The sequence below is a fragment of the Solea senegalensis genome, linkage group LG1, assembly GCF_019176455.1.
Source record: "Solea senegalensis isolate Sse05_10M linkage group LG1, IFAPA_SoseM_1, whole genome shotgun sequence".
Classification (NCBI taxonomy): domain Eukaryota; kingdom Metazoa; phylum Chordata; class Actinopteri; order Pleuronectiformes; family Soleidae; genus Solea; species Solea senegalensis.
The window spans coordinates 36,459,929-36,473,272 of NC_058021.1; the positions used below are offsets into that span (position 1 = coordinate 36,459,929).

Below are 13,344 nucleotides of genomic sequence, written 5' to 3' on the forward strand. Positions count from 1 at the left end.
CCAACAGTAAATATTTAAAGGTGATGATGTGTCACCTGCTTCATGACAACGATGATGCAGCCAGATTATTCACAAAATAAAAAAAAAATAAAAAAAGCAGACGACAGGCATGCTGGTGTGGATCTTTAATGTACAGTATGTGATGTGTTATAGTCTATTATTGTTACTTTTTCGTTTTTTTTTCTTATAATATGATAATTCTCTCGTGTTCACTTTCAATCCTCTGTTGTGAAAAATGAAACAGACGGTGGGACAGTTATGAATGTGCATGTGCATAAACACAACATAACACACACACACACACACACAATGGTTTTCACTGGGATTTGCTTCCTCTCTCTCTCTCTCTCTCTGATTCCACAGCTCAGTTAATCTTATCCTCGTCCATCCCTCATCAAAGGCTTGTCCTTTTCTGCGAGTCACATGACAAGGTGGAACCAATCACTGATGGTGATAGTGCATGTCAAACCCTGGATGAGATGATGCTAATTGTCATTCTTCTTCTCTTTCCTCTCGTTGTGTATTTTGATGTTGTTGTTTTTGTTGTAATCTGCTGAACATGTGACACCGACTGCACGTCCGTCCGTCTGTCCCGGAGGCTGTCGCTTGCTGCACAGACTGTAAAAGCCCATCATGTGTTAGTGATGTTGGGCGACATCAATAAAGTGCACTTGACTTCACTCAAAGCGGTTCGGGGAAGTGACGCTATGTGATTTGATCATGTACTCGTTTCACATTATGAATATTCAGGTTGATTCAAACTGAAGGGAAATGGTAAGAAAGTGGCGCCTTTGCAGGCGGCTGCACCGGACACGCGGGGCAACCGCGGTGATGCAGCTCCCACTGATTTCAAAGGGAGCCTTCTTCCCGAGGCTGATAGTGGAGCCTGACTGAGCAGAGCACCGTCCACTGACTGAAAATGAAGCCTCTGTCTTCTGTCGGTGCACGCACTCTCTCTCTCACACACACACACACGCTGAGACTGCATTTGCAAGCCATTACAATCATTACAGACGTGTGCGGGGCGACGGCAGCTGATGGGGCCAGTTTTCTAAGACTGCGCCTGGTGCGTCGTATTGACTCCTGCTATATTTTATGAGCGGGTGACTGTCGGCAGCGGAGGCCGCTCGAGCCGCAGCCGTGCACTGATGGAGGGGCGGGGAGGCAGACAGTAAGGTCACTCAGAGAGCACGGCAGCCAATGGATTTTATGCTTCCATGCTGTTACACCCACTGGATTTATAAACTCACTTGTTAGGAGAGGTAAAGGCTTGCTGTGGCTTGAGTGCATTTTGGTCAAAGTGCAGTGGTGGATGTTACTGCTCTTATGTAATGGTCATTTGTATTCTGACCACAGGCCTGAGCTGATCCCAGCCAAGGAAAACCTTGCATCACGTCTGCATAGCTTTTTTTTTTTTTTTTTTTTTTAAAAAAAAAAAAAAAAAAAAAAAAAAAAAATCACAGCACATTTTAACATGGCCTGGGTCAGATGAGTCCAGCAGCCTCCACAGCCACTCGCACACTCCAGGCAGTATTTGAGGAAAGAAATGCAGTATGAATATTTAAACAGCGCACATCTGCCTTGAGTCTGCAGAATTATCTCTGACTCTCTGTGCCCTTGATGATCCAGCTTTCGTAAATCATACTGCGCAGGGGTAACCCTGACCCGGTGCCACCAGGGGGCATAACCTTCCTCCAGTGATCGGTATAATCTGGCCCATTTTTTAACAACTTTCCAAAACTGAGCATAATTAATGCAGATCACGTCTCAGCCACCATACTCAACAAATACAATCGCTGATCCTCACTTTGTGGAAGTTTGAGAGGTTGATTTAACTTTCTTACTTTGCAAAAAATGACCATCAGAAGCAATGAATGCATTTATAAGAGATACACACACAACCCCCCAACCTCCATATTAGAAGATGAATTAGATTTAGTTCATAGTTTTATTTGTAAAGTAGTGATAGTGAGTTCTGACGCTCACTCTCTCACACTTTGCCCTTCTGCTCGTCCATGGGCTTCCACCATATTAAACAACTTGATGGTTATAATGGGAGACAATCTATTTCATATGCCCACTCTCAGATGAACGGATGTGTGTGTGTTCAAATGAAACATTCCCTCTGCTGATTTTGCCATGAAATAATTGAGCAATTTGAACTATATTTAGTGCTCTTGCTTTGTTCTCTGTGCAGTTCTAAGTGCTCTCATTATGTATTTAACTCTTAAAATGTTAAACGTTGCTATTTAGACTTTCGGAAGCTGGAGATCGAAGATAGAGCTCTTCATTTGCTTTCACTTTTCAAAAGCCCCCTCATTCACCACATCCTCAGGACAAGCCTGGTGTATCCTCTCTTAGATTCTTCTTCCCTCACAGAAACTGATATCAAACTGTGTGACCATGTATTTGTTCATATAAAGAAAAAACAGCTCCCTTTGCACATTTAGCTCAGCTTTTCTTTTACCCCCTTAAATCGCCCGGAGACAATCCCACTGCAAACACAATTACAACTGGACAGGGACGTAAAGATTCCCTCAATAAATTGATCTTATGTCAAACAACAGTGGCAGGATTAGTGGGATAAAAAAAGAGTGAGATCAATCCCAGAGACGGATCCAATCCACCTCTTCAGCATGAGAGGGCTTTGGAGTTTAAAACCCGAAAAGAGGAAATCACTAATGCATTTGTTTTTCAAATTGAAATTCATGGAAATGAGGCTCGTAGTCCACCATGTGTGACACACCTCTCAGTTATCACAATTACCCAGGAGGCTGTGTTCTGCTCCATCTGTAGGCTTTGTAGATCTATGATGGAGGTCAGAGCAGGAACTCACAGCCTCCAGATATTCTTATGAACTGTTTTTTGTATTTATTACCTGCGCCACAGAAATAACATTATCTTTTCACCTCTGACTTCTTTGTGTGATATTACAAGAGAAACCACAGATTGTTACATCAGCTGATCTGGCACAGCGTGTCTCCCCACGTGAAGTGATTTACAGCGTTTGGTCTCTTTGTCTGCACATATATAAGCAGAAACCATCATAAAAAAAAAAAGATCATTTAAATAACCCTTATGCAAATGCAAGGTTTTTGCACCTCTGTGGCATGTCAGTGTGAATATTTACACTGCAACTCTGATACAAATACGGTACAAACAATCCTGTGGGTATTTCATATATGTTAGACTTGTTCTTTTGGCTTCTCCCTTAATTGACCCCACAGCAGATCATATGGATATATAGATCCATATATGTATATACAGTATATATATGCATATATCTGGTATAATAACCTTATATGTGACATATTGTATATAGCAATGGTTTACAGATCAATTTTATTCGAGACAAAGAACCTGAGGCCTTAGGGGAGATGAGAATATCGGTTGGTGGTTACAACACATCATTTTGATAATCTATAGTACAATCAATATATATTGATATTTACAAATAAATAATTATGGACAACAAAAATGTATTTTCAACGTAAAATGACAAAGTTTGACGACTGACAATGTCAAACTGAAGTGAGTTAAACAGCTATAGTTCGTTTGTATGCTAAATTCCAGTGAAACAAAGTCCCCATGGTCTGTTCTAAATTCTAAATCTTCTGCAAAAATAAACCCTTTTCAATGTAAACTGAGATCAAAATAGAAAAAAATAAAGCGAGTTTTACAAAATATGGTCCACAGAGCTCTGTGGAAACGAGTCCAAACGCACGCAGAGGTTAGTCGGACTCTCTAAATCAGGGGTGTCAAACATACGGCCCGGGGGCCAGATCCGGGCCGCCAGAGGGTCCAATCCGGCCCACATGATGAATTGTTAAAATTTCACACTACGATTACAATCTAAACCTAATGTCAAATACAATATTTTTCTCTTCCAGATACCTGTGACTAAATGTTTGTGCCATTTTAGATCCAGTGTGATGTGTAAATAGTACATTTAGGCACGATATTGTTGAAATTGCACTTATATTTCTCAAGAAATGTCATGTTTTGTAAAAATATCCATTAAATGTAAAACAAAGGAGAAAAAAAGCAAGGAGTTCTTGTTGTTCATAGATTATTATGCCATTATTTTACTATTTTTACTGGTCCGGCCCACTTGAGGTCAAATTGTGCTGTATGTGGCCCCTGAACAAAAATGAGTTTGACACCCCTGCTCTAAATGAACCGTGTGAATGTGCGAATGTTCGAATGAATGGCGGTTCACCACTGTGAGCTGGGATTTGGCTCCATGACCCTCACGTTGAGGATAAAGCAGGAGACAATGATGAATGAGCGTTGCATTAATGAGAAGAAAAGCTTCTGGAACACTTTAAGCAGCTCGAGCCAAGCTGATTGACTTTGCTGTTATTTTAGTTTCCCTCGTTTCCCTTCTTCCTTTGACCCCTAAATGGTAACAAAGCTAATAAAGCACATTTGGTAACAACGTATGTAAATGTCCACAAAGCATTATTAGACCACGTGATGTACTTTGCAAAGCTTTTTTATACATGCATAAAGAAATGTGCGTTTATTTGTCAGCCACTGGCACCTGTGGTCCCCCGTCCCCCGGGGAGACGCTGCAGTGCTGAACCTGGACTTTCTTGTTCTTGTTCTTGTGCTTGTGGGGAGTAATGAGATCAGAGCCTGGAGACTGTGCTGCATGTACTGTGTATGAACTTTAATTAAAATGGGGGAAATGTTGCTGTAAACAGCTTTGACACGGGGTACAGGAGGGTTATCCACAAGTACTTTCAATATATTTTTTATTTTTGATATGAAATGAAAGAGTAAATGATTGTCTGCTAAGGACTGAAAAAAGGACACTGAATCTTTTTCATCCTTCAGTGGAAAAGGCATGAATTTGCATAATAGTATAGTTTTTTTTATGTCCTTTAAAATAACCTGCATTTTGTTTATTCGTTGAGTTTATATTATGTACAACTAAGTATGTTATAAGTAAAAACCTTTTGAAAGACAGTTGTCTGATGATGACTGCTGAAAACTCAGGATCTGAGCTGCAGTGGTCACACAATTTTTAATACAGTGGAAAATAAATGCTTATATAATAACATATACTGCTTATATATTTCAAAATAAATAATGTCTATATTACAATCATTTGTAATCTTATATGAACTATACTTATACTTTTATGATATATCATAATATATACTTATATATATATATACTTTTTTGATAAATCAGCAAAACTGACACTGAACTGTTTATTTATAATATTTTTTTATTTTTATTTTCAGCATTACAAGGCTGCTTTGAGGCATGTGTTTCTTTATCTAATTTGATTCTTCCGGAATATTACAATTTTATTTTCAGTTACATATTTTAATGAGATTCCAACACTATTCATTTTAATAGATTTGAAATGTGATTACTTGGGCTACACAATAAATCATTTTCAAATCGCAAAATGAAACAACACAATTAGGAAATTGCAATATGACAAATCTTTACAATCTTAAATGTGCACTGGAATATAGTTAAAGGTCCAGTGCGTATTATTTATCTATCAAAAAATTGAATATGACATTTTATTTTACTTTCCATTAATTTAATTATAACCTAAAAACGAATGATTGTACTTTCATTACCTTGGAAATAGTCCTTATATCTGTGATGTTGGTTCCAAAATGTAAGTTCACAGATAGTCGTCACTACATCCTACCACACTTTGTTTATGCTTTCACATTAATCACAAAATCTGTCAGAAAAAAATAGCAATTACATATTTCTGCCAAGTTGTTCACCCCCAGTCACCTCCTGAGAATTGATTAAACTACAATGAAAGGATGAGAAGCAGGGAAATCATGGCGTGTGTGTGTGTGTGTGTGTGTGTGTGTCGCCATCGACACGTCTACACTTTCTACATGTAACACTGAGCAGTGGTCAGTCAAATCTCTTTAGATACCACGTTAAAACGATGATCAGACACAGCTGGTGATCCAATATTGTGAGGAGCGACGCTGAAATGATGCCTTCGCAAGAGCTATCATTTCAAGTGGTCTGCAGACACAAGCCTGTGCTGCATCAGCGTGACACTCCACACCTCTTAGTCCTCATCCAGTTCATTACTGCCGTCTCAGACAGCTGGCTTTCAGAAACAAAACGATATCTCTGCTGTGACACGCGGGCCTCCTAAAACGACAGGGATGCTACATAAGCCCTTAAATAAGCTACTTCCCCCTCAAATCCATCCTGAAATACATACATTTATGGTCCAGCTCTTACTTACTTCTAGCTCTTATTTGTACCCAAATGTTTAAATGCACTTTTGTAAGTCGCTTTGGATAAAAGCGTCTGCTAAATGACATGTAATGTAATGTAATGTAATGTCCACGAGATTATAATCTGTGTTTCTCTTGGCGAAACGTTGGTATTTTAATCAGAAATCGTCCAAAAAAAAAGTAGGCCCAAAAATTGCACAGTGTCATCACAGCCTGCACCGCGTCAATTCGCATCCAGAACGCCACACAGACGGATGACCCAGCACCGCCACGGCAATCTGCTCACGTTCTGTAACAGCCGAACTCCCCGTCCCCACCCATGCCGCGTGTTTTTTGCTCCTCTGAGTGGAATCAACAGCATCACACGTGTGGCGAACCCCCGTCAGTGCCACCACTCCTCTTTGTCATGGAGGTGTTGGTGTTTTAGTTTCCATCTGTCTGTGTTTCAGTGCGATTCTAATCTGGCAGCATGTCATCTGCAATCCAAGTGGAGAGACATTTACATCTTGTTGTGAAAGCTGTTACCAAACAGCAGCTTTTGTTTCCTCACACATTTGGTGAGTTTTCCTGTTCACAGCAGATCAGCAGGCGCACACATATGTCCCTGCAACACCTACTCAACAATTGTTTTCCAATTATTCACAAATAGTGTTGTTTATGTTGAAGGACAATGCAAGTGTTTGCATATTGTATCATTAATTCCCGAATGCTTTGATAACACATGTTCCAGGGCAGTACACGTGCATGGAGAGCCAGACCGAGGTAAACTCTCACTTTGGTATCTTGGTGACAAGAAAACATCAAAAACACATGATGATTGTCATGTTCAGTGTAATTGGTAATTGTGAATATCATCTGTCAAATTTGAGATCAGATTGGCAACAATATGGCAATATTGGCAACAATAAACATGCTACACACAGGGTTTGTCACCAAAAACAGTGGCAGAACAGGAAGTGCTGTCTGTTTTATAGTCAATATTATATGCACAAATTAAGTCGTATATATTCTCTCATTGTTTCTCATGATTTGTTTCAGAATAAATCATTATAGTACTGTTGGGGAAAAAAAATAATAATAATTTGCTTTCATCCGCTGTCTGGCGTCATGCTGTTGTTATTCGATTTATCTGAAGATGCAAGAAAATTCCTTGTCAAAGCAAAGCACTGCTGCAGCAAATTACTTTGACAAACACTAGGGCTTTTTATGCACAATAAATGTATTGTAAGTAAGTATTTATAGAGTTATATACACTTTGGTATGAAATTACATTGTCCTGAAGTTTGATCACAGGTTTTGAAGTTGGAGAAGATTCTCATTGCTTTTGTACATGGAAACGATGCTCTGTAATCTCACCATTAATAATGCCTTCATTCATTCAGCCCGGACTGAAATTTGGCTTGAAATTAAAGATTAAAGATGGCAGTAGCTCATGGTGGAGTGGTTATCACTGACTCATGAATACTAATGGGTTGGAATAAAGACTCCTGACACAGCAGTTTACTTCCTGACTAACTTAAGACACAACAGTCTGCGAGTCAGTGACCGACTGAGCAGTAACAGTGGACTTGGGGTCAATTTGACCGCTGCAGTGATGACCTTTATCCAAAATAGGTTTCAAATCTGCCCGTACATTCTTGAGGCGTGGTCAAAAATGTGTTTGTGCCACAATTCACTGCAGATACGGACTGAGCCGTTATAAGTGTTTCCATCACACCACAGACGTTGCATAAATATAAACCTGAGATATCCAGCCTGTGCTTCATGGGATATAGACGATGGCTCATCCCTGCACTGCACTTGGTGATGTATACGTTACACAACAATGCAAAACTATCCAAATACAGCAATACATTCTGGCCCAGTTTTTGACATCATAACACAAGATTGCAGGACGGCGTCTCCCATTAGATCCTCAAGTCCGTTTGTTAGAAGACACAAATATTGATGCACATTTAAGAAAAGTAAAAGAAGGTTTCTGTCATTGGCCTCGTGTGTTGCCAGGGAGTGCATATCCATTACATGGAAGTATGTCGGTGTGGCAGCCTAAATGGACGCCCCGCCAAAGGTTATCAGAGTAAACAATAAACCCTTGTTCGTCCTGCCTCTCGTTTTACGCGATCTTTTCAGTTGGTTGGTGAGTGGATTAGGACCAGGTTTGGAACTCTGTTTCAGTATGTCTGTAAGGTCACAGCGACCTTGACGTTTAATGACCAAATCCTTATCCGTTGAGCCTAAACATTTATGCCACATGAGAAGAATGTAGGCTACAGACATACGGACGAGTGGACACTGACCACAGCCGATGTGAAGTTGGGGGATAAATGATTGTCCTTTAGATAGAATCCATGTTTTTACTAATCGTGTGGGCCTGTCTCACTCTTTATTTTTCTATAACAACAACACTGACTAATGCATAATATGTCGAGTTGTGCATATTACATATTAATTATAATATTCTAATGAAATAAAATGATAATTACCTATGAATAACATTTACGTTATATGCGGAATTCTGCTGACACTGACTATGGATCTAGGTATGAAATAAAGCCAAACAGTTTGTGGGAAGACAAAATCAATTATGATTATTATCCTGTTCCTATGTTTATTTGCTGGTTGATGTATTTCGTCTTCTGTGCACTGCATACCAGATGTTGTGTTCTCTCTGTGTGGATAAGGGTTAGGTTGTTTGTTTGTTTGTTTGTTCATGATGTAAGGGAATGAAAACAGGGCTAAACTTGGGTTAAATATATATATTTTCACATAACATAGAGATTTTTTATTTTTTTTTTCAATTCAATGTCAAAGATATATTATGTATTATTTCTGCATTAAATGACCTAAAAACAATCAGACTAAAACATTTCCAAAGCATTCACTAGTGCTAAAAAGGTCACGGACCACTTCACTTGCATTTTGCCCCAATAAAATGTAATTTCATTTCATTGTGTGTATTTTTCACCAATGATCTCGACGACTGCACATTCTGTTGCGGAATCTCCCCATAAAATACAAACGCACATGGCAACACAAAAGAACGTGGAAAGACAACGATTCCCATGATCCCTTTTAACGCTTTTGTTAGTGTTTGATTAAGAGACTCATATCAGCAGAAATCACAAACTGTGCATTTAAAACTACATACCACCACAACGCAAACTACGTTATTCTGATGCAAGACTTAGAAGTGAATGATGTGAATTAATTCGAACATTAATGTATTGCATTTTTTAAATTGGCACAGAGCATAAGAACAGACACAACTGGAATCATGCGGTTGCAGTTTCAAACTAGAATACTTGCAAAGTTGATAAGTGACCCTGGGTCATTGAGAGAGGAAGTCATCGGCACACCCACACATGACTTTTACTGGGGAGTCCACTCTGATTTCTTCCACCGTCCTCTTGTTTGAGTCATCTGTTCAACTCGTACCTCTCCAGCGTCTTTTGAAAACACATTTTTACTTTCCAAGGCATTGTGGTCATTTCCTCTAAATTTCCAGGGCACCAGCTGGTTCCCAAGCCACACACACACACACACACACACAGGGACGCAGAGCAGCAGCTTTCATGTTTAACAGCCTTCCGTGATAAGAACTGTGGGCAACGATGTGATGTCTGCATCAATAGGCCACTTCAGCACCACATCCGAAAAGTCACATGGGATCAAACAGACATCAAAGCCGCAATGAGAGCTGAGCAACAATGGAACAATAATTAAAGCCTCGCGATATCAGCCATCACACTCACACACACTCACACACACACCTCGTTTTTTCTCTCATTTGATGCCTGTCACTTCAACACAGACAAACCCTTCCCATGCAGCCATATACCTGCAACATAATAACACAAGCGAGTCATTTCTATTCATGTGACCGAAGCAAAAACACTGGCATCATTCCTCGCGGGCTGAGCGAGGGAAAGTGTCACAGGCAGCACTAATGCAACACAATCATAAACTGCCAAAGCTCCTCCATTGCACTGTTTAATGAGGCAATATACAAGAATATGCTTTGGCTGTATTGATTCACCCATGTTTTATCCATCCATGAATAATCAGGCTCATTTACTCCATTTATGGTGTAATTAATATCCAGAACGAGCTCATTTTTTTTCTTTTGCTTTTTTTCCCCAGTGGTCCTTGATTAATGATCTTGTGGTTGTTGATTTTTTTTTTCCAAGACATCAGTGTTCAGGTTGTGTGTTTTTTTTTTGTTAACTGTTTGTGGGGAAAATCAGATAAAATGAAATCATTTTCTTTTTTATCAAATTAGATATGAAATAAATGTTCACATCTCAAATGTGAGGAGAAATAATGGAATCCAAAATTAAGTTAGATGGGTTTTTTTTACAGAATGTAATGTCATTTGAGTGTATGTTGTCCATGACATTCGAGCAGCAGCAGTCGATGTTTATATGTATGTGTTGTGCTTTTGTTTTGTGTTTGTTTTCTTGCAAGATAGTAGATGTGAGTAAAAGTTGTAACATCAGTGCCTAAAAATGTCTTCAGGACGTCTACACGAGCGGGATGATGGTGACCACATAAGGTGCTCGTGCGTAATAGCGCGGAAACATGTTGGATGGCCTTTTTTCCCTTCATGAGTGGGTGTGCTTAGAAGGAAACTGACACAGCTCGTGACGAGGAAAGGAAGATGTGGAAAAAAAAAAAAAAGATAAGAGTCCCTTGTACCTCCTCAGCACCGACGTCCTCCTCGCTGTCAGTGGGTTCCGGCGCTTTCACGAACCACCACTGGATCTCCAAATACACCGAAGCGGTGCCGCTCTGGAAAGCGCACGCCATTTCTATGTTTTGTCCCTCTTTAACAGTCATGTTAGAGGGCAGATCCGTGAAACGACCTGCAGGGTAGAGAGAGGGATAGAGGAAGAGATGGAAGGGAGAGTCGAAGGAGGTATTATCACTTTAATGATCAGGCTTGTGGCTGCATTCACACTTCATGATCGCGGACGGGGTAACGCTGCCACAGCCGCCGCCGCCGCTACCAAAACCATGGTTAAATGTGCGCTCTTTGTTTAAATTGAATGAGATGATAGGCTCCCACACACACACGCACACACACACACACACAACCCATCATTGCCACAGATACCGACGCGGCTTCATCCGGGAGGGGAATTTACATAACGCACAGTAGCACCGCGGCCACAATCTTCTCCCCATTTCTTTTTCCACCTTCACGCATTAGTCGGTGGTTGCATCTCCACATCTGCATTAACAACTGAATAAACTTGACTGGAAACATGACCATTAACAATAAAGTGGGATTTAAGAGTGAACGCAGCCCCTAAAGAGTGGAGTGTAGGAGGATGTCCATTCTGCAAACTTCAATAATGTACACGTGACCACAGGGTTCCTGGTTTTACAGATGTAAAGGTGTGGAGAAGGAGCACGCAGTGCAACTTGAAAGTAACCACACAAGAAGCAGCAGCTGACTGTGACTGGACTGTGGATTTCAGGACCACGGACAGCTGTATTCAGCATCAGCAGAGGATGAAGCGCTGTCCGTGGTGCTGAAGCGACCGCTTCATCTCCCTCAACCAAAACTAAACCACAATTTCAATAACTTATTCAAATTAGAGCCAAACCTGGGTTGTTGTTGGGTTTTTTTTTTAGCGCGAGAGAAAATGCAGCGTCTCCTCGTTCACCTCACAAACCACTTGATCTCAAACAATCACCAGTTGCATTTTCTCATCCTCGCGTCCTTTATTTGGTTTTTGCGTCACCTTTGCTTATTCTCTATCACATATGTTTATACTAAATCGCCAGACTTGAAACTGAAACACCTGCCCTCGTTGTTTCCCCTTCCCTCTGCGCGCCCTCCTTTGCTTTTGCAGAAAGGCTGCGCACTTTTAACACTTTCTCCGACCGAGCTGCTTTCACCACGCAGGGCGGCAAACACACGATGACACTGAGATATAAACTGGAGGAGCAAGACAAGTGAAACAAATGTGTGTACGTTATATGAGATCCTTACCCTCAAAGGAGAATCCGAACTGCACACAAAATCCAGCTAAGAAAACAAATCCAACAGTATCATGAGAGGTCCACATCATTCCAGTATAGCGGGCACGATTTTCACATCAGCCGAAGGAAGAAAAAAAATAAGAGACGAATCTTTCCAACTGCGGGGAAACGCGGAAAATAAGCCTTTACACCAGCAAAGTCACACAGTTGCTGAACGAGTTGGTTTAAACGGAGACTGCCGACGGTGGAACATGCTGCAAAAGCACAGCCTTTCGGTAAACCAAGTTCTGTCTTCCTTCGTTTCTCCTTCTCTCTCTGTTTCTCTGCAGGAGACACCGTCGACTGCTCAGCCCCACTGAAGTCTGTGAAACAGCCGCGCTGCTGCTGCGGTCTTCGTCTGCGCTACCGGAGAGACGTCAGTCTAGTGGATGATCAGTGTAGCATCCGCGCGCGCGCGCACACACACACACACACACACACACACACGCACACACGCGCGCACACACACGCACCTCTGCAAATCTAGTCCTCTCCTGGCCGCCTACTGTCACCTTGGGCCGCCTGCTTTTCAAAATGCGCCATGAGAAATCTGTATGAGGGGATTTTATTTTTACTGTGCGCCAAATGATGTAGAGTTTTGCATGATTTCCCTGATACGATTATGTCATCATCGCCTGTTGTTAGGCCACTATATTATTCTTTGTAAGCCTCTGATTCGTTCATTAACACGGGGGTTCCATTCAACTCACGCTGTGGCCCAGAGGATGTCATGAATGAGCTGAACGTTTTGATGTATGAACAGTTGAAATCAAAGGGTGGTATATTATTATTATAATGGTATATTAATACAGAGCAAGAAAATGGTTATTAAATGCAAGGTCAGCATTCTCAACTAATGATGATAAATAATAATAATATTAATTGTATTATTATTATTTTATTGTTATTATTAAAACTACTACTACTAATAATAATAATAATAATAACAATAATAATGAGTAAAACAGGAAGTCAGTGAATTGCGACCCAGCAAGTGCAGGGCAAGCACAGCACGACCAGAGTCATTAAGACAGAAGAGACCCCTGCTGCAATATTATTAGTCTCCTGTGCAGACTGGGAA

The 13,344-nt window shown here is 40.6% G+C and overlaps 1 protein-coding gene across 1 annotated transcript in view; it reads right to left on the reverse strand.

Moving 5' to 3' along the window:
• Positions 1–12,643, reverse strand: part of vstm2a (V-set and transmembrane domain containing 2A) — an 86,625-nt gene extending 73,982 nt beyond the window's left edge. Inside the window, exons 1-2 of the mRNA XM_044040784.1 lie at positions 12,235–12,643; positions 10,932–11,098 (exon numbers count right to left, since the gene is read on the reverse strand). Of these exons, the coding sequence (XP_043896719.1) occupies positions 10,932–11,098; positions 12,235–12,313 (246 nt within the window). The 5' untranslated portion in view covers positions 12,314–12,643. The remainder of the gene's footprint in view (positions 1–10,931; positions 11,099–12,234) is intronic.
• Positions 12,644–13,344: the final 701 nt, after the last annotated feature.